Below are 22,012 nucleotides of genomic sequence, written 5' to 3'. Positions count from 1 at the left end.
ATGTAAGGCCATACAAGATCAGTTATATGGACTGGGTCAGATAGGGCCAGCTCACACTATGCTCTGCAGTAACACAGGTATTTTTGTGTGGTTTCTTGCTACCTTAAGGAACCCTATTTCTTTTGAATAGGCTGGAAATGCACCTCAAAAAAACATTCCTGCATCATTTTGTTCAGTGCAGTATACTACAATGCACAGCTACTGTAGCTCGCTGTGCATTTGGGAGCCATTGAAAAGTCAGTACAATGCAACACAAGAGCATTTAGGGCACAGCAGTGTGTGCTAAACACAACACATGTGGTGTGAATCCAACTTTAGATCTGTGCTTCAATACAAAGAGCTACTGTGAATAGGTCCTATGAAATATGGAGACTTAATAAATAAATAAATGTTAATACTTTAATAAATACATAAGTAATTAAATGTAGACTTTTTTTTAATTTTTTAAATCAGATATTTTTTTATTGACGTTTTTTTTATAAGAGCAGTAAACACAAAACATACACACAGCCCATGTACATATTGGTTTAATCGTAGTGGGCAATAAAAATAATACCAACATAAACAATATGTAATTTGTATTACAACAATGGTGTAAAAAACATAATATGATGTAATTTAAGATGTTTTACGCACACAAGATTAAGACCTTTAATCCATAAATAAAAAAATAAAAAAAGGAAAAATAAAAATAAAAGAGACACTAAAAACTAACATCCCATTTGTAAATTAATTAAACCATAATCATACCTAATTCTCAACTTCCTCTGATCGATATCTTAAGAGATCAGTATTTAACAGCTCTACCACACACAAGAAAAACATAGCATTAGCGGACGGTACATCAGTGCTCCTCCAGGCTTTTGTAATAGTCTATACAAAATAAGAGATGTGGGGGCCAAGCCTGGGAAAGCTAACCACATGTCCCATACCTTTTCAAATTTTTCCAGGCAGTTTCTCTCTAGATAAGGTGTCATTTATTTGCCCTCTCCATTTAACCAAAGTTGGTGGATGTGGAGACATCCATTTTGGGCTATAAGCTTACGGGCCTGAAAAAGGACCCTAACAATAGGTGTAAAAGTGTTTTCAGGCAAAGAGGATTCATCTACCATACTTAGAAGGCAGATACCAGGGTCTTCTGTCAAACTTGCCTGAAAAACTGAATTTATAGTGATAATAACACCTCGTCAATGAAGGTGAAGTTTGGGGTATCTCCATAACATATGAATTAAATTAGCTGGGCCTCCCTTACATTTGGGGCAAAGAGGGGTATCCTTGTGGTGCCATTTAAATAATTTCTCAGGAGTGTGATAAGTCCTGTGTGGGATGAATAATTGAGATAGCGTTTCAGTGGGAGATAAGGAGACCATGCGCAGTACGGACAGTGCCAACTCCCACTGGTCATCAGATATGGGACCTAAATGTAGCATTTAATAACCAATTCATGTGAAAATCAAATTCTCAATTATTTATTTTATCTGCACATGATAAAGTATTCAAAGTGAACACATCTACAGACTATTAAGTGGAGTCCAACAGTAGTTGGCACACAACCTTAAAGTGGAACTATAGGCAAAATGTTTCTTTTTCATTTTGGATAGAGTAGGGCAGGGGTAGGCAGCTTCGGCCCTCCAGCTGTGGTAAGAAGTCCAAGACCCTGACATTGCAAGACCCTGACAATCACAGGCATGACTCCTAGAAGCAGAGGCATGACTCCTAGAAGCAGAGGCATGATGGAATTTATAGTTTCACCACAGCTGGAGGGCCGAGGTTGCCTACTCCTGGAGTAGGGGATGGTTATAATCTCTGTCAGATTTTTTCCGCCATCTGTGCCCCATTGCAGAGATTTCACTTCACTTCCTGTCCCATAGCCAAACAGGAAGTGAGAGGAAATCCCTGCAAATTAAAGGAATTCTTGGAGGCCCCCAGCTCACCAGAACTAGTGTAACCATTGGAAGATTTCCCCTCTATTACTTTTCTGGGGACAACCTAAAATAATAGTAACAGAAGAAGTAAAAAAGGTAAATATTGCTAACAAGGGCACAGACAGCAATAATAACTGACAGGGGTTCTAATACCTCTCCACTCAATCCAAAAGTAAAAAAAAAGTTTTGCCTTTAGTTATACTTTAATATTTCAGCTCCTAGAAATTTCCCAGGTTTTCAAGAAAAATAAACCATACCATAACTTCAATTAAATTCTTATAATATTTAATGTTATTTGGGCTTTGAATCTTGAATTCTTATAGCATTGCTTAATTCCAAAAGTAGATAAAGAAAATTTAAAAAATGAAAGGGTCAAACATCCAAAATTGTTATTTTAATTGGAGGTAGAGCCTGCTGGTCTAGCCCTAAGTATCATATTTTATATATTGAGATATCCCTGCCATAATTTATGTTGCTGTCCACCTTGGCATTTGAGTGTTCTTGCCCACCGTTGATGGTTCCTACTCTTCCTGTTGCATTCTCCATATGAATAAGCTCAGGTGTGTTCAGATCCTAGTTGAACCAGGAAGCTGTCACCGAACTGGGCAACAGCCACGTGTATAAAAGGGGCATGTATATGTGCAGCTGCAAGGCGAGGCGTGCCCTGGCCACTTATGATTAAACCAGTACAGGTGACAGATTCTTGGCAGGCTCACACAGTTGGGTTCACATTAGGATCTGAACACTCTTTACTCCTTAAGATAAAACAAATAAATAAATCCAGCAGGGAGAGCATGACATTCTGTTATGGCCACAGCAGTTGTGCAGTTTCGAGAACTCAAATGCAGAGAACCAATAAAGTTCTCGTGGATTTAAAAAAAAAAAAAAAGCTGTCAGATGGTTTCATTCTACAGTATCTACCAAAAGAAGGAGTATGAATTTTTGGTGTAATGACACTTTAAAATTTTCCACTTGTGTATACAGGGCCCACGGTTCACCAAAGCAGTATGGTTACACTGAGCTTAAAAACAAAACTTAGCAATAGTGTCTCTAGAAGTTGAACATTATTGGCAGCCATGTAATTCCAATGTAATATGTGCACTTCCTGTGTCTAACCTTCACTGGCTGACTTGGAGACTCTAATCCATCTCACATTCTCATGATCATAACATTTAATAGTTTCTTCCTAGTGTGTTATTTTATTACCCCAATGTCCCAACAAAATAGACATTACCGAACAGCAGACTTCCAAGAGAATATGAACGATGTGTGGGCAGACACTTTGAGATGATAAATGTATTCTTCGACATGGGTTCTCCCACAACTATACACTAAATACAGTCATTTTGTGGGTTAAATGAATTTTCAGTCTGTTCTTTCACCGTGAACTATGGACATCACTGTTCCATGAGAGGTCTAATCTATATTACAGTGAAATTGGCTGTTCTCAGTGAACATACAGGCTAAAATTTCTAAGATGTTTGAAAAATTGTCCCATTGTGCACTTGAACCAGGTATACAGTTATATAAGTAGGTTCCCACAAAATGTTTGCTTCCACCATGTTACCTTATAAGCTTGCACTTATTATGCTACCTCAGAGCTTGCAGTAGTCACACACATACTGCAACAAGAACATATATGGTGTAATGGAAAAGTGGAAATGTGGGGGGGGGGGGGGTGCGTTTTGTGTGGGAATGGGAATGTTTGGTTCATGTCCCCCACCCTGTTTTTCCCCTTGTGCTGTTCAGACCCAAATAACTGTATGGAGTATCTCAGTGGGAAGCTCTCAAAATGTGGTAAGGACCCTCCAGCTGTGTGCTCATACCTCTGCTGCTATTGCTATCGCTCCCCCCCTTTGCTACCCACGCAGACTCCCCTGCTCATAACGATTCCTTACCTCAGATTACCAACCTTTCCTTAAACTACACGCCAACCAATGCAGACTGATGTACATTACTTACTATACATACATATCACTACACAAGAGGGCCTTAACCTAGCTATAGGAATGTCAAAGAATTCTGTCCATTTGTAGCCATCAGATTTCACCCATGTTTCTCAACATTAAGGGGCTGTGTTGCTTCAGAGGTACGGTAAATACATTTGATGGTTGCACATTATTACACAAGCTTGTAAACATGTTTTTATTCCACATACAACACTATGTAACGTTTAAACACACTAAGAATATAGCTACTTTACAACAGAGAACCCTTGAATCATCAATTGACAATTTTCAGCTGAATTAACATGCAAGTCCCTAAGTAACCATTTTTGTACCCTGCAGACTGCCAAAATAGTATCTAAATACAATGAAATCTGTTGGATGATTGACATCTAATATGCATAGTTAATATCTATGCCTTCATTGGTAATACACTATATTAACAACGTTATGTGGACACCTCTCCAAACTATTGAGTTCTTGTGCAAGAAGTAAAGTCCATAATAAAATGATTTCATAAGTCTGTGCGGGGGAACTCAAGGGGCCTGCACAAAGCCCTGATCTCAGTCCTCCTGAACAACTTTGAGAAGAATCCGCTCTTAGACAGTTGCCACAGGAACAAGTATAGCCCTTTGGAGGATTACCCTCTACTCTTGTTCTTTGACAGCTAAAAATTTTAGAATTTCCCCTCACTTTTAATCCCAGTGACATTTTTGCTCAGGACAATTAGAAAGAAACAATGAAACAAATTAGAATCTCCCTAATGGGGACACAAAAAGCAATACAAACAGTGGTTCTAACTTTTCACCAAGGTATAGATGTCAAAAAAAAAAAAAGAAGTTTTTCCTTTTGTCACACTTTAACCACTTCAACCCTGGAAGATTTGGCTGCTCAATGACCAGAGCATTTTTTGCGATTCGGCACTGCGTTGCTTTAACTGACAATTGCGCGGTCGTGCGACGCTGTTTCCAAACAAAATTGACATCCTTTTTTTCCCACAAATAGAGCTTTCTTTTGGTGGTATTTGATCATCTCTGCGGTTTTTATTTTTTGCGCTATAAATTGAAAAAGAGCGACAATTTTGAAAAAAACACAATATTTTGTACTTTTTGCTATAATAAATATCCCAATTTTTTTTTTAAGGACAATTTTTTTCTCAGTTTAGGCAGTATTCTTCTACATATTTTTGGTAAAAAAAAAATCACAATAAGCGTATATTGATTGGTTTGCGCAAAAGTTATAGCGTCTACAAAATAGGGGATAGATTTATGGCATTTTTACTATTATTTTTTTTTTTTTTACTAGCAATGGCGGCAATCTGCGATTTTTATTGTGACTGCGACATTATGGCGGACATATCGGACACTTCTGACATTTTTGGGACGATTGACAATTATACAGCGACCAGTGCTATAAAAATGCACTGATTACTGTATAAATGTCACTGGCAGGGAAGGGGTTAACACTAGGGGGCGATCAGGGGGGTTAACTGTGTTCCCTGACCGTGTGTTCCAACTGTAGGGGGAGGGGACTGACTAGAGGGGATGAGGATCGTGGTTCCTAGCTATTAGGAACTCACGATCTGTCTCTCCTCACAGAACAGAACAGGGTCCCTGTTCTGACTCTCATGCCCGCGATCGCTCGTGGCCGGTGGTCATTGTGACCATCGGCCATGAGCATCTGGACCCCTGCAGTGCAGCAGGCGTGTGCGAGCACCTCCGGCGGCGAGCGCACTTGCTATTCGGCTTAAAGGAGCTGACGTATAGCTACAATGGTTCGCGGGATCATGCCGACCTGCCGCCGTATAATGACGGCGGCTGGTCAGCAAGTGGTTAAAGTGGTTGTATACCTCAGACATGAAATATGAACAAAGCATATTCTTCTATCGTGTGTACTTGTCTTAATTAAACATACTAAGTGTCATTTCTGTCTGCTGCTTCATTCCTCTGCTATCAGCATGAATTACTTCTGACAAGTTTTCCTGACACCAAGAGAAAAATGGTGACAGGGGAGGGAGCTCCAACTGAGTGACAGCCTCAGCTCTGTTCCTGTGAAGGGGGGGTGCCTCTTCCCTCCAATCAGCTCTCAGAGCTCTCCTCCCCCTTGCAGAGTGTAACTTCAGCTCTCCTCCCCCTTTTTCTGAACTCTCAGCCAAGCTTATAAATTCACGACTTTGAATGAATGGATGTAGAGAAGACTGCAGATAGACAGATACAACTTGTGTAGCAGGATTTGATTATTCTCTGTGTATCACCTGAGGATAGTCCCTTCATTGGGTATATGGAAGGGTTTACAACCACTTTAACGTCCATGAATTTAGAATGGGATGTCTAACAAGCCCACATGGTCAGGTGCCCACAAACTTTGTCCATATAGTGTAAGTACAGCCGTGAGAAAATGTTGCTGAACCTTAGGAAATATCAGAATTTTTGCAAAAATGGTTTTAGTGTGATCACATCTGTATTTAATTAGTCAAAGCAAATAAAGACAATTTTATTAAACTAACAACTTTCACAAGATTTTACATTATGATATCTGTGTTAAAAATGCTTTTAATAATCAAGGTCATTGATGAAAAAAGTAGATGAACCTTGGGGAGAATGAGAGATTGACAACAGAGTATTGAGAGCCAAGTATTTCAATCAATGGGTAAGGTGTTCTAGTCAACTAAGGTGTAGAATTGGCCTGCTCTGCTGTAAAAATAAAAAAATAATATGGTTACCTGTTTATTTTTACAACATGGTTCTACTGATGTGTAGTACGGTCTGATTGAAAGAGATTTTAGAAGATCTCAGAAGAATTATTGAAACTCATAGGATTGGAAAGGATTACAAATAGATTTTTAAAGGTGTGGGACTCCATCTATCTACGGTCAGAAAGGCCGAATATAAATAAGGGAAAGTCAGCAGAATGCTGCTCTTTCTTGGAGGAGGCTGTATACAAAGTTCAGTGTGAGGGTGTGAGGTACACTGCTGACATAGATAACAAAGAACTTTAGTGTTGCTGCTTAGAATCTGCAGGCATCTCTTACACTTGAAAACATCTGTATACATGAGTCTACAATCAGCATTATGTTTGGAGAATACAATACACCACATTCCAGTACAAGGGCAATATACCAACTGTGAAGAATGGTGGGATAATTTGAGGCTGCTTTAGAGGCTGGATAGCTTGCAAAAACTTAAGAATCAATGAATTTCAATTTGTAGTATGAGATTCTCTAGTAAAATGTCAGGTTGTAAGTTTGTGATCTGGAACTCAGAAAGTTGGATCACATAAACACAGGAGTAAATCAACAGCAAAATGGCTCAAAGAGACCCGGGTCAGAGTTCTGACTACATTCCAACTGAAATTCCATAATAGTATCTGAAGAAGGCTTTTCAAGCAAGACTTCCCAAGAATACATATTTTTGATACAGGAATGAGGCAAAATATCTCTTAGCTCCAGCACAGGTCTGATTAACAGATATGGAAAGTGATTGATCAAGGATGTCTAGCTGGCTAACATACTTTATCCATCGGTGACCTTGACTGTGAAAAAACATTTCTTTAACATAGAGATGGTAATTTCCATTGTTTTATAATGTTTTCTAACACTAACATTAGAAGTTACCTTTTTATGACTTAGATAAAGATAGGATCACATTTTAAGAGTTTTAAAACTTTCATTGGCTTGATGGCTTTTTTCTTATAACTATAATTCGATTGGGATGCCTATATGTCCATTTTCTTAAATGATTAAATGATATTATGACATTAATCAATTCCCCCAATTACAGACTGAAAATCAGCTGTGATGGAAAGTGGCTCAGCCCCGCTCATCCTCTTCCCCTACTTGTCGGTACAGTTGCTTGCAACTTTTTGGCTTGCTTGGCTGCCATATTTTTCCAGCTCCAGCTGGTAGCACAGGAAATCTTGTATCCAAGAAACATGAAGTGCCCAGCTCAGTTTTGCTGGGGTAAGACTGCTTTCTCAGCAGATGCCTAATCGAATCTGGGAACATTAAATTTAGTACTCAGTAATTTTCTTCTTAACACATGCGGCTGTCCCACTGTGCCCACCCCTGTCTCTCTGTCTCTTCTCTCTTTCACCCTTCCTCATAAGGTTCCAGGTTTTCTTTTTGTGTCTTTTTTATCATCCACTTCGTGTTCCCTTTTGTTTATGTTGTGCCTTCATTTTCATTCCCTTGTCATCTTTTTGCTCTTACATGATGACTTTAGTCTCCTCCATTTTGGTCACTGCACTGGTCATGGCTTCTAGCCCTCATTTCATTTCCTTCAAAAAACATGTCAACAGTGAGTTCCATCATATAACACTTACATTGTCCTTACAGTTTATGTGGACACAAAGTATTACTGTCTTGGCCCAGCACTTGAAACATGAATGCGAAGACAGTCTTCCCCAAAAGGGCTCCTTGTATAAAACTGGAGGAGAGGAAAAATGGAAGTATGACAAGCAGCAGAAAAATCACATCAGAAATCTGATTGTTGTGGGTAGAAATGCTCTTTCCTTTTCTTCCATTTTGTATATATGAGGCCTAATGGATAATTGAATTTAGTGTACTTTATACTTCTGCTATGGAAGCAGCAATCTGTAACCCTCTCATGTTGCTTGTCCTGGGCAACAAAGTCATTTCATAATCACATGTTTTATCAACCCATGCAAATTTCACATATTCATAAAAATTGTAGATGGGCCTGATTATATAGTATGCAAAGGCCCAGCGTTTAGGACTACAAACAAAGTGACCCCTATTTCAATAAAGTGTATCTTTTGCCTGTGTCTTGTGCTAGCAACTGTTTTACACATTCAGTGGTTTCCAGTAAAACTCTTCATCGTCTAAACTTTGCTTGCACTGCATGTAGGTTATAGATACACTTTAGCAGAATAATGTAAACTGGAACAAAAAAATGATAGAGCATTTAGTCTGTTCTGTAAGTTTTGATACAACAAAGGCAGGCAATTCAATTACATATCATATTCACATTTACACATTGGCCGTTTGTGACTGCAGAGTTTACTGCATTCTCAAAATATCTTCAAAGTTAGTTCACCTGCAAACAACATTCCTTTATTGTTGCGTTTGGGCCATAGATTTATTTTAAGAACACACATGCCATCCGTATAGAAAGATGAGTTAAAACAGATGTTATAGTTTATTACTCATGAGTCCCTTCCTAACCAGATACAAAGATAATACGCAGAACAAAGCATTACACATTTATGTGTGCAACAGAAACGTTATTTTGCCCTTCTACCTATATGATTTGCTGGCTTCGAAACAATTTTTTAAAGATATTATTTGATTTCCTCACTTAAGTTGGCTACATACATTACAATCTAATTGCACAAACTCCTTTAGGGCTGGTTCACACAAGGCCGGTTGGGTAGGGTTGACCAAGGCAGTCCCAACAGACAAGGGAAAAAGACCTGCTCTGTATAGGGCTCTTCATACCAGCATGCTGCAAGTTTATCGCAGCGCATTACAGTGCACTGCAACATATCACAGTGCACTGCAGCACTTACATATAAGTTTAAAAAAAAAATAAAAGAAGAAAAAAAGAAAGAAAAGAAGACTAGGCTTGCAATGCATTCCAACAGTGCAGGTGAGTGCACCTTCACTCCGCAAAGCAATGCACAGTGTTATGTGCCATGCATTGCTGTGTGGTATGGTGGGAATCAGCCCTTACAACAACCAATATCTTTATAGCACAAGGGCTTAACTATATACAAATTGGATTTTTAGGCCATATTATAGCAGTTTTAACTAAGTACAGAGGTAGGAAGACCATCACAAGACAGTGTTGACAAAGTACAGAGGTTGCACAATCAGACTGTAAAGTGTATGGCCAGGTTTACACTGCACACTTGTTACTCTACCTTTGAATCCACAATTTCCACATATCCCAGAATCCTTTGCAGGCTTGAACAAGACACACTATATAATCGGCTCCTGCTCTGCTTTCCTCACCCCATTTGCTGCTTTTTTCATTGCCAACACGCTAATGTAAGTCTTTCCCTCTCTCACGCCTCTAATAGCTTCATGTGTCCACCTGTCATTCAGCTCAATGCCTCTAAACACTACAGCATATTGCAGCTTTCTATGACAACGAAGCTGATAGATTGCTTGTAAAATGTTTCATGCACAGAATTCTCTGAATGATTTGTCTTCATCTGTAACTGTCATATTGTCTCATATCTGTCTTTGGCTGTCTCTGCATATCAGTGCCTCTTGTGCAAGCAACATCTATCTCTCTACTTCTCCTCTCCTATCTCTTATAACCTTCCTCTTTTCCTCCTCACTTTACCATATTCCTTATCTTCTACTAAGCTGTGCTGGTGCAGCTGCTTTCTGTTTTCTAGAAGTACTTGTCACCTGGCTATTCTGGATATGACAGTTTTATAGGTTCAACCAAGACTGATCATACCAATATGGTGAAGAACCAAATGGTATTATTGCTGTGCAACCAATTCACAATACGAAACTAAATTTAAATGAATGGGACACCCATAGCAGAAAGTTTTTGTAATTTCCTTGGTGCAGGTTAGAAAACGAAAGCAAAAATAAAAACTATGAGCAACGCTGCCCAATAAGAATTTGCTCAATCTGAGTGCAAATGCTCTTATAACCTTGCACTGTGTAGCTCCCTCTCATACTCCAATAGGTATGGGTGAGGCTGCACTGGACAAAATTCTCAAAAATAATATAGCATAGGTATTTTTTCTAAAAAAAACGTTATTTCTTTAAATTGCTAGTTTATCTCCTCTTCAAATAGTTCCATTCTCTGCATTCTTCAATAGACAGCTAATAGAACCTCACAATTATCACCATGCAGCTATAGAGCAACAGCCTGTGTGATAATATTTGTGAATAGACCCTGCAAAATTGTATACCAGTTCAGGCTAAGACTTATGCCGCGTACACACAAGCAGATTTTTTGACCGGTATGGTCCGACGGACGGACTTTCGATGGACTTCCAACGGACTTTCCGAATGAACGGACTTGCCTACACACGATCACAACAAAGTCAGACGGATTCGTACGTGATGACGTACGACCGGACTAAAATAAGGAAGTTGATAGCCAGTAGCCAATAGCTGCCCTAGCGTCGGTTTTCATCCGTCGGACTAGCATACAGAGGAGCGGACTTTTCGATAGGAACTGGGTCCGGCGGAGTTCCGACGTAAAGATTTGAAACATGTTCCAAATCTAAGGTCCGTCAGATTTTCGACCGAAAAAGTCCGCTGCAGGTCCGATGAAGCCCACACACGGTCGAATTGTCCGCTGGACTTGGTCCGTTGGACCAGTCCGGTCAAAAGTCCGCTCGTGTGTACGCGGCATTAGGAGCTCATTTAAAGAGCATCGGTATGGTCCACCGCTGCTGCTACTACGAAAAAAAAAATTATATTAAAAATCAGTGATATGGTCACACTGCTACTGTAAAAGAGAAACAAAAAAAAAAAAAAACAAATAAAGAGAAATACATGTTTGCATGTGAACCGGAGGTATGGCCAGACTGCTGCTGTAAAAAAAAATACACATTATATTAAGAAGCAGTGGTATGATCGAGCTGCTGTGGTACAAAAAAAAAAAAAAATATATATATATATATATATATATATATATATATATATATATATATATATGTACCTGTATACAGTGTGTATATATATATTTATATATATATATATATATATTTATATATACACACACACACACACACACACACAGGTGCATCTCATAAAATTTGAATATCATCAAAAAGTTAATTTATTTCAGTAATTCAATTCAACTCATATATTATATAGTTTCATTACACACAGAGTAATATATTTCAAGCATTTCTGTCTTTTAATTTTGATGATTATGGCTTACAGCTAGTGAAAACACAAAATTCTGTATCTCAGAAAATTTGAATATTACATAAGACCAATAAAAACAAAAAGGATTTTTAATACAGAAATGTTTACTTACTGAAAAGTATGTCCATTTACAGTATAGCATGCACTCAATACTTGGTCTGGGCTCCTTTTGCATAAATTACTGCATCAATGCAGTGTGGCATGGAGGTGATCAGCCTGTGGCACTGGTGAGGTGTTATGGAAGCCCAGGTTGCTTTGATAGCAGCCTTCAGCTCATCTGCATTGTTGGGTCTGGTATCTCTCATCTTCCTCTTGACAATAGCCCACAGATTCTCTATGGGGTTTAGGTCAGGCGAGTTTGCTGGCCAATCAACACAGTGATACCATGATCATTAAACCAAGTATTGGTACTTTTGGCAGTGTGGGCAGGTGCCAAGTCCTGCTGGAAAATGAAATTCGCATCTCCATAAAGCTGGTCAGCAGAGGGAAGCATGAAGCGCTCTAGAATTTCCTTGTAGAAGACTGCGCTGACTTTGGACTTGATAAAACACAGTGGACCAACACCAGCAGATGACATGGCTCCCCAAATCATCACTGACTGTGGAAACTTCACACTGGACCTCATGCAACTTGGATTCTTTGCCTCTCCACTCTTCCTCCAGACTCTGGGACCTTGATTTCCAAATGAAATGCAATATTTTCCAAAGTCCGTGATGATTTGGGGAGCCATGTCATCTGCTGGTGTTGGTCCATTGTGTTTTATCAAGTCCAAAATCAGCGCAGCCCTCTAGCAGGAAATTCTAGAGCACTTCATGCTTCCCTCTTCTGACCAGCTATATGGAGATGCGGATTTAATTTTCCAACAGGACTTGGCACCTCCCCACACTGCCAAAAGTACCAATACCTGGTTTAATGATCATGGTATCACTGTGCTTTAGTGGCCAGCAAACTCATCTGACCTAAACCCCATAGAGAATCTGTGTGGTATTGTCAAGAGGAAGATGGGAGACACCAGACCCAACAATGCAGATGAGCTGAAGGCCAATATCAAAGTAACCTGGGCTTTCTTAACACCTCAGCAGTGCCACAGGCTGATCGCCTCCATGCCACGCTGCATGCATGCAGTAATTCATTCAAAAGGAGCCCCGACCAAGTATTGAGTGCATACTATACTGTAAATGGTCATACTTTTCAGTAAGCAAACATTTCTGTATTAAAAATCCTTTTTTGTATTGGGCTTATGTAATATTCACATTTTCTGTGATAGTGAATTTTGAGTTTATATTAGCTGTAAGCCATAATAATCAAAATTAAAAGACAGAAATGCTTGAAATATATCACTCTGTGTGTAATGAATCTATATTTGAGTTTCACTTTTTAAATTAAATTACTGAAATAAATGTACTTTTTGATGATACTTTAATTGAATACTTTAAAATACTTTAATTTTACGGTATATATATATATATATATATATATACATATATATATATATATATATATATATATATATATATATATATATATATATATATATATATATACACATATACATATATATATATACATATATATATACATACATATATATACACATATATATATATATATATATATATATATATATATATATATATATATATATATATATATATATAACCAGTGGTATAAAAAAGTATAAATGCGTGTTTTTTTTTTTTCTTTTTTTAAGAAGCAGTGGTGGTATGGCTGGACTGCTGCTGTAAAAAAAAAAAAAAAAAAACATTTATATTAATAAGCAGAAAAAATTAATAGAGAACAAGTGGAAAACAGCAATCAAACTAAAACTTGCTGTTTAACCCCCCCCCCCCCCCCAAAAAAAAAAAAAGAAAATAGTAGTGTGCTTTACAAATGTGCTCGCCTGCTGACTTTGGGACTTAAACCCTATAGAGCGCAAGAGAACTTGAAAAAATTGGGAGTAGAGCCTGGACATGAGACTTGTCAAAAGCCAACTACACAAGATGAGCAATTGGGCGAAATATTGAATCAAACTGGCATGCAAAAGACAACAACTAGAGTGTAAAAAGACGAAACAAAAAATACTCTTGCGCACTGATGTGTTGGCTAAAAAGTCCCAAAAGCTCGAGAAGGACTATGGATTTCGGCTTTGCTGCTCTCAAAGGATGGGATAGTCCTAATGTTAAAAGAAAAGAAGAAAAAAGAGAGCGCACCAGCCTAGTGCATTATCCTTGACAGGTTTATTTAATTAAAAACAAGATAAAAACTACTCACAAAGGTCGAAGAAAACAATCGCATAGTAATCGCACAGAGGCAATTATTCCAGTGGTAGCAGTTTTCCAGGTCCCAGGAAGGAGGCATACGGACTACTGCTGGCTGCCTTTGTGAGTAGTTTTTATCTTGTTTTTAATTAAACAACTAGAGTGTATATGTTTAATTAGAATTTCACAAGCACTGGTTCATCCTACAAAAATGTCATCTCCAACTGAATAGTAGGAAAAGATTTTACATTAGCAGGAGCTTTATATACTATCTTTAATTTGTGTTTTTATGTTTTTTTTTAATCAATTCTATTATGTAAATATCAGCACAGATAAACTGAAGATCACTGACGATCATATTGATCATAGGTGACAGGACACAACTTCATGGAAACTGGAAGCTATTCATAGCTCATTAATATGTTAATACCTAGTGTAGTTACAAGCAACCGTGAAAAAAAATTCTGAACTCTGAAAATTTAAAGTCTGCTAAAATGGCTTTTAAACTTCATCTAACTCCTAGTTATGAATAAAGGCAGCTTTGTATAACAAAAACACATGGGGCTTGATTTATCAATACTGCCGCACAGCAAGGCAGAGCAAAACATGGTTAAGGAGACATTATTAAAAAGTTAAAGCTTGATTGATAAAGGCCTTTTTCTGCCTCCTAGTAATAGAACTGTGCCAGTAGAAAAACAGGTTTAAACAATCAATTTAATTTATACTTTAAACAATAAAACAAGCCAATGCTTTTTCTACCTGCAGATCAGACTTACACAGGATTAGGCATTTTGGCCTATTCCTGTATACAAATCTGTTCATATTTTAGGTTTTTGGTATGCCCCGATTAAGTAATCTACTTCAGATCATGCCACAGCCTACTGTGTTCTTGATTGGAGACTGATGGGGGTCCCACATCTCTAAAAATTCTTTATTTAATTCTTTGCAGTGTGACAAGCATCAGCAAACAACATCCAAAAGCCTAATGTCCCAAAGAAAAGGCTAGATCATGGACAACCAAAAACAATTTGTTCAAAATATATCAATGCTGAAAAATCTAAAAAGTTTTATGCAGTATGTATATCAAAATGTAACAATCTTTATGATATTTTGTATTATCATTTATTTTTGTTATGTTCTGATATAAATACTGGGTATAAAGCTTTGATTTTTCAGTAATGATATATTTAGAAAAAGTTCCTTTCTTTGGGGTTTTTGTATGTTGTATATTTGGAAGTTGATCCATTATTGGCCCTTGGATGACTTTACAAAGTATAATATTTTTATGTATACACCTTAGCCCCAAAAATCAGTTTTAGCCTTTAAATGACAACTTTCAGTGAAGTTACCTTCCCAAACACCTTCCTAGGTGTAGCCCATCTTGTGAAATACCTACCTTCTTGTTCCTGTGACCATTGGCTGTCCAGCAAAGTATGACTCGTGTAAATTGATGGACGTGTGACACACATGTCCATTAAGATGACCCAGCCAGGACTTCTTCAGTACAAGGGTTGTGGAACACTGTGCAGCTCAACATAATATGATGATCACTAGAGCAGGGGAAAAAAAATATATAATTTACCAGATGGCGTCACTCAGAGGGGTGGGGTAAGTACTTAAAGGACAACTTCACTAAACGTAAAATTATCCTGAAACGTCCTCTGAAATCAGTTTGATTGAATCACAAATTCTGGTATGAAAAGAAGGTATTCAAAAAATTTGATTTTTTTTCTTCATATTTACCTGTAAAATCCGTTTCTTTGAGTACTTTACAGCACACAGAGCAGCCATATAATTACTACCTGGGGTTATGCGCCACCTATAGGTGAATGGACACTGGTAAAATAACCAACAACAGGAAGTGATCTCCTATATAACCCCTCACATACAGTAAGTAATCAAGTTTTGTAGCAAGCAATGAACTCCCAAAAACAGAGGGCAGGGGCCTCTGTGTCCCGTGATGTACTCAAATAAATGGATTTCACAGGTAAGTATTAAGAAAAAATCTAATTTTCTTTCTGGTACATCATGGGACACAGAGCATCCATATACATTACTACCTACCAGAGCAATAGCCTTGAGGGGAGGGAGACACACACTGTATGAAAAATGCATCAGATTTATACAGCAGCCCGCAAGACACTACGGCCAAAAGCCGAGTTCTCTGCTGCCTTAACATCCACCTGATAAAATCTTGTGAACATATGTACCAAAGACCAAGTAGCGGCCTTGAAAATCTGCACCACTGACGCCTGATGGCAAAAAGTCCAGGTAGAATGAACTCTAATCCCAAAGGGAGGAGCTTTACATTTCGGGCCATAGGCCTGAGTGATTAATTGGCGAATCCAAAGTGAAATGGATGCCTTAGAAGCCGCCTGACCCCTTTTCGGGCCTTCCGGCAAAACAAAAAACGCATCAGAACTTCTGATGCTTGCAGACCTTTCCAGGTAGACTCTGAACGCCCGCACCACATCCAAAAGGTGCAACTGCTTCTCTTCTGGCGAGCCAGGCTGAGAGAAAAAAGAAGGTAGAACAATGTCCTGATTTAAATGAAATTCAGAAACTACCTTAGGAAAAAAGGACGGAACAGGACATAGCACCACTTCATCTTGGTGCAAAATCAAATACGGCTCCTTACAGGAAAGGGCCGCCAATTCGGAGACCCTTCTAGCCGAAGTAATTGCAAAAAGAAAAGCCAACTTCCGTGTCAAAAGAACTAACGGAATTTTTTTGATAACCAAATTTAAATCCCAAAGGCAAAGAGGTGATTTAAAAGGAGGCAATAAGTGAGTCACTTCCTGAAGAATTGTCCGGACCAGGGAATATGAAGCCAAAGGCTTCTGGAAGTACACTGATAAGGCTGAAACCTATCCTTTAATTCTTGTCAAGGCTAATCTTTTATTTAAGCCTGACTGAAGAAAAGAGACAATTCTCTCTACCAAATATCTGCAAGGATGCCAACTTCTGGCCTCACACCATGCAATGTATGCCTTCCAAACCCTGTGATAAACCTTCCTGGTGACCCTCTTTCCTGGCATTCACCAATGTAGTTACCACTGGTCCTGAGACACCACGGTCTCCTAGCACCCTGGCTTCACTAGCCACGCCGTCAAATTCAGCAAGCGTAAATTCGGGTGGAATATAGGCCCCTGTGACAGTAGATCGAGCTGAAGCAGAAGTGTCCAAGGCTTGCCTACTGCTAATCTCACTACCTCCGGATACCAAGCCCTCCTGGTCCAGGCCGGAGCTACCAGAATGACTGATGTCATCTCTTCTTGGATCCTGCGCAAAAGATAGGGCAGAAGAGGAATCGGAGGAATTGCATAAATCAAAGAGAACTAAGTACAGGGAACTACCAGAGCATCTATCCCGATCGCAAGTGGATCTCTTGCTCTGGATACAAACTGCTGAATCTTGCAGTTGAACCTGGATGGCAGCAGGTCTACCGCTGGCAAATCTGCATAAACACCTGTAGGTGCAGAGACCATTCTCCTGGATGTATCTGTTGGCGGCTGAGATAGTCCGCTTTCAAGTTCTCTACCCCCGGAATGTGGACGGCAGACAGCACTGGCACATGCCTTTCTGCCCCTGATAACACATGACTGACCTCCATGTTGGCCAGTCGACTCTTGGTGCCACCCTGATGTCTGTTTGCACCCTTACCGGGTGACCCTGTAACTTTGACGTCCAATAATTCAGCGTGAGGCGTATTGCCCGCAGCTCTAGTACATTGATGGGCAATCCCTGTTCCTTCAGAGTCCATTTCCCCTGGACTGTGGAACTTTCCATGACTGCGCCCCAGCCAGAAAGACTGGCATCTGTGGTCACTACCTTCCACGACAGTGGAAGAAAAGACCTTCCCTGTACCAGATTCTGGTCTACTAACCACCAGATGAGACTTCCTTGAGCCTCATACAGAGTCGGACAGACGGGCGTCTTTTTCAGCTTACCTGCCGAACCTGATCCTTTAGGGCCTCGACCCTTCTTGGAGGCAAGAACACTCTTGCCTGGACTGTGTCCATGATAAAGCCTAAGCATTCCAGACTTTCAACTGGTTTTAGGGCCAATTTCTCTAAATTTATGATCCATCCTAGATGTTCCAGGAATTGGACTGTAAAGGTCACAGTAGCCTGCAATCAAGATCCCTCGAGATCTTAGAAGAGCCAGTATGGGTGCCAGGATCTTTATGAAGACCCGGGGTTGCGGTTGCAAGCCCAAAGGGCAGAGCTACAAACAGAAATAGTTGTTCCTCTATGACAAACGCAAAAGCCTTTGATGAGGTTGAAAAATTGGCACATGCAGGTAAGCATTCCTGATGACTATGGATGCCAGAAAATCTCCTTCTTGAAGAGAGGTCACAACAGAGTGGACAGATTCCATTTGAAAGGGCCGCACTGAGAGATAACAGTTCAGTGCTCTTAGATCCAGAATTGGTCTTATGTCGCCATTTGGCTTTGGAACCGTGAACAGATTCAAATAAAACCTTGTTCCCCTTTCGGGAACTGGGACCTCCATGATCACCCCCTGTCACCTTAAACGGTCTATTGCTTGGAGTGATAAGCCCCTTCTTGAAAGGTCCGTGGGAACGCTGGACCTCACAAATCTTTGAGGAGGGTAACAGTGTAATTCCAGCCTGTACCCCTGAGACACTGTGGAGATGACCCACCTGTCCTGAATTAGCGTTTCCCACAATCTGCAGCAACCTTCCCCCCACTCGCAGGAGTGGGGGCGCCCCTTCACAAGGAAGGTTTGGTGCCAGCATTAGTGGATTTCTGGAGCCACAGCCTCTTTTGGCCCTGGCCCTGTTGTTTACCTTTGGCAGCAGATCCCTGGTGCTGTCGGAACTGGCTAGGGCCTGAAAAACCTAAGGAATTAGCACATGGCACCTTAAAAGTGAGCCGTGTAGCTACCCGTTTCACAGGAAGGAGGGAACTCTTTCCTCCAGATATCTTTTGGATGTACTTATCAAGATCTTCCCAAATAAATGTTCTCCATAAAAAGGAAAACCAGCTAGCATCCTCTTACAAGGGAGCTCTGCTGATCAGCTTTTTAATCATAAAATTCTGCGCATGTGCACAGATAAAAGAGCAATGCGGGAGATCTGCTGCATGGAGTCTTTAAGGGTATCTATAGCAAAGCAAAGAGCCTGAGGCAGATCTGCTCCATCCTGAACAGAATCCTCCGGTCTATTGGGCCATCTAGCCTGATCCTTCAAGGCTTGACAGACCCCAATTGCTGCTACTGTGGGTTTAAATAGCGGAACCTGCCAGGGTGAAGGATGCCTTTAACAAGGCTTCCAGCTTCTTATCTGCAGGATCCTTAAGATCTGTGTATTATCCACTGGATAAGTTAAGGTCTTGCTCAGTGAGGAAACCTGCTGCATCCACAACCGGTATGCTTCACTTCTTCATAGGATATAACAGAGAAAACCTCCTAGGAGGCACAAATATCCTGTCTGGGTGCTCCCAGTCAGAATATACCACCTGCTTCAAGAGTGGGTGAAAAGAAAATACCTGTGTACCCTGCTGTGGTTTCAAAGAACCCAGGGAAGAACAAGGTGTTTCAGGGAGCTCTACTGGAGGTAACTTAAAAGCTGTATGGACCATCTGTACAAAAAATGGATGAGAAGCTTTTGTGATTGAGAGACTGATATAATCTAAGCCTCTTCAGGCTCTGAATCATTTGAGCGAGATTCCACTGTCTGGATATCAATTGCCTGACCAGCCATTACCTCTTTTACCTCTTCAACCCAGTTTTGCTCCAATATAGGAGGAATAGGGGAAGGGGACCTGTCATGCTTCCTGCCACTTTGTGTGACAGAAGTGATCATTCTGCCAATCTTGCCCTCTAAACCAGCCAAAGCTGATGCCAGGTCCTCTTTAGTAATATACACTTAGGTAGAAGCAGGCATAACGCCGGATAGACGCAGCGGCTCAGATTGCCCGGTGTCATCCGGTCTTTCAGGTGAGACTATTGCAGCAGAGTTCCGTTTAGCCTCTACAGGGGCCACTGATGGAGCACATGCGCCCTTTGCTGCAGCGCTCCCCCCCAGGTTGCTTCCTAGAAGACATGGCTTGCTGATGCAGTGGTAACTGGCTTTGTGATACAAATACACAAGTTCCTCAGTACCACAATTCCCCCTTGGAAGAATCTTATACAATGAACTGTTCTTCCAGCTACTGCAACATAATTTAGGCTGTGTCTGTTATAACCGATAGGACTCACGTGTCACCCAGGACAGACTGCTCTGTGTCCCCTCCTCTGGCCAGCAACGAACTGTGCTTTTAGCCTTTAAAAAAGCTCCCCTCGCCGTCAGGGCCACATGCACGAGCCCGTGCTCACCCCTGTGGAGGAGAACACACAGAGCAGCACACCTATGCCCTCTAGTGGGCAAAAAAAAAAGCATTGCAACCAAAACTCTTTTTTTTTTTTTTCAAAAGCTTCCCTTGGCTTGTGCAGCTCTGGGAAGAGAAACACAGCAGGAAACCCATACCCTCTAGTGGACAAAGCAAGCATAGCAAGGAAAACTTTTTTTTTTTTTTAAACTTGACAGCCTAGATACAACTGTTGCAGGGGAATAAATAATAATTGGACCCTGTTTTTTCACAGGGCCACTTACTACTCCCGCCGCAGTACAATAGCCTAAGCCAGAAGTCCAGCCTTCACCCATCGCGGCGGGTTCTGTCACACGGACCTTCAAGGACTGGGTACCCTTTTAGCATGAGGGTCCACTCCCTTGGACCTGTACAGCACCCTGCAGGAAAGCCTTAGCGTTGTGGTGTCCAGGACTCCACTACGCAGGGTCCAGCACCCGAAGGTTGCATTACAGGCAAAACCTCGTTGTTGATCCTTTCTTCTTTAGGAGGCTCGGGTACCATTTATCTTAGCATAGTAGCTTTTTGAAATGGATCCGATCTAGAAATGCAGTCCCTTCATTTTTAAGAACCTGTGCGGGATACAGCATGGAAACTCACAAAGACCTCAACAAATGACCATCCACCATTTTAAACTGGATTACTTCCTGTATGAGAGGGGTTATATAGGGGATCACTTCCTGTTTTTGGTTATTCTACCAGTGTCCATTCACCTATAGGTGGCGCATAACCCCAAGTAGTAATGTATTTGGCTGCTCTGTGTCCCGTGATGTACGAGAAAGAATGATTATTTTTATATAAAGCAGGACATGGAAAGCCCACCCCTGAACTGATTAAATAACACCAATTACCTTTTTTCAAATTGTCATTATCCTAAAGGGTTCATACACTAGTTTTCCTGAATGACCTTGATTGTTTAAACCATCCATTTAATAAAGATATAGTAATGGAAAATGTTGGGATTGTTGCTTATTGAGTAAGCCCTGGTTCACACTGGAGCGTTTTGACATGAAATTTGACATGTCAAATCGGAGGCAATTGCCGTCAATGGCACTTTCCTAATTGGTGCGAAACCGCATCTGTGGCGCTGCACCGATTTTAAAAAGCAGTTTCTGTACTACTTCTTTGCGATTTTGGGCTGAAATTTACATTGACATCTGTGCAGAAACCTGCACAGATGTCTCTGAAATTGCAGGCGAAATCAGGGAGTGAAATTGTGCGAGTTCCCGCAGCTCAGTGTGAACCTGGGCTAAGACTATTTGTTTCCATTATCTTAATTTAGATCTTAGAAGCCATCCAAGCAGCAGTCCACAAACGTTTTCTTACAGCTGTATAATATGACATGAATTGGTTAATGAGTAATTATTTGCAACAGTAATAATTTAAAAATAAAAGTAATTACAAAATCAAAATATATTAAAAAGCTACAAAATGTTATATAATGGTAGTTTAGTCAAACTGAACCCCAGGCCACCAGCTAAACATGGTTAAAACTACATATCTTTTCACTTTTACCTCCCAAATGATTAGTCATTAAGTTCAGCCATTCTTGGGATATAGACACCCCTGCCAGGTCAGTGACAATAGTTTTCCCCATTGTAGTTCAGTAATACCCTTTGGTCACTGAACAAGCCCCACCTTGATA

General features: G+C 40.2%; 1 protein-coding gene and 1 long non-coding RNA gene across 7 annotated transcripts in view; one reads left to right on the top strand and one right to left on the bottom strand.

Moving 5' to 3' along the window:
- BRSK2 (BR serine/threonine kinase 2) overlaps positions 1-22,012 on the top strand; it is a 300,811-nt gene that overhangs the window by 270,785 nt on the left and 8,014 nt on the right. For 4 of the 5 annotated variants that reach the window (XM_073604730.1, XM_073604729.1, XM_073604731.1 and 1 more), the window contains exon 19: positions 3,675-3,722. The exons of the other annotated variant lie outside the window; for it this stretch is intronic. In XM_073604730.1, coding sequence (XP_073460831.1) covers positions 3,675-3,722 — 48 coding nt within the window. The remainder of the gene's footprint in view (positions 1-3,674; positions 3,723-22,012) is intronic. 5 annotated transcript variants of the gene reach the window in all.
- Positions 352-20,361, bottom strand: LOC141112191 (uncharacterized). Of its 2 annotated transcripts, none has more exons than XR_012236542.1 (3): positions 20,219-20,361; positions 15,390-15,543; positions 352-8,295 (listed from the first exon to the last, which is right to left on the bottom strand). It is a non-coding gene; the product is annotated as an uncharacterized lncRNA (long non-coding RNA). The 2 variants fall into 2 exon arrangements; XR_012236543.1 differs by having other exon boundaries at positions 352-8,146.

The sequence above is a fragment of the Aquarana catesbeiana genome, linkage group LG11 (assembly GCF_042186555.1).
Source record: "Aquarana catesbeiana isolate 2022-GZ linkage group LG11, ASM4218655v1, whole genome shotgun sequence".
NCBI lineage: Eukaryota > Metazoa > Chordata > Amphibia > Anura > Ranidae > Aquarana > Aquarana catesbeiana.
This window is presented reverse-complemented; position numbering and strand designations above follow the sequence as displayed.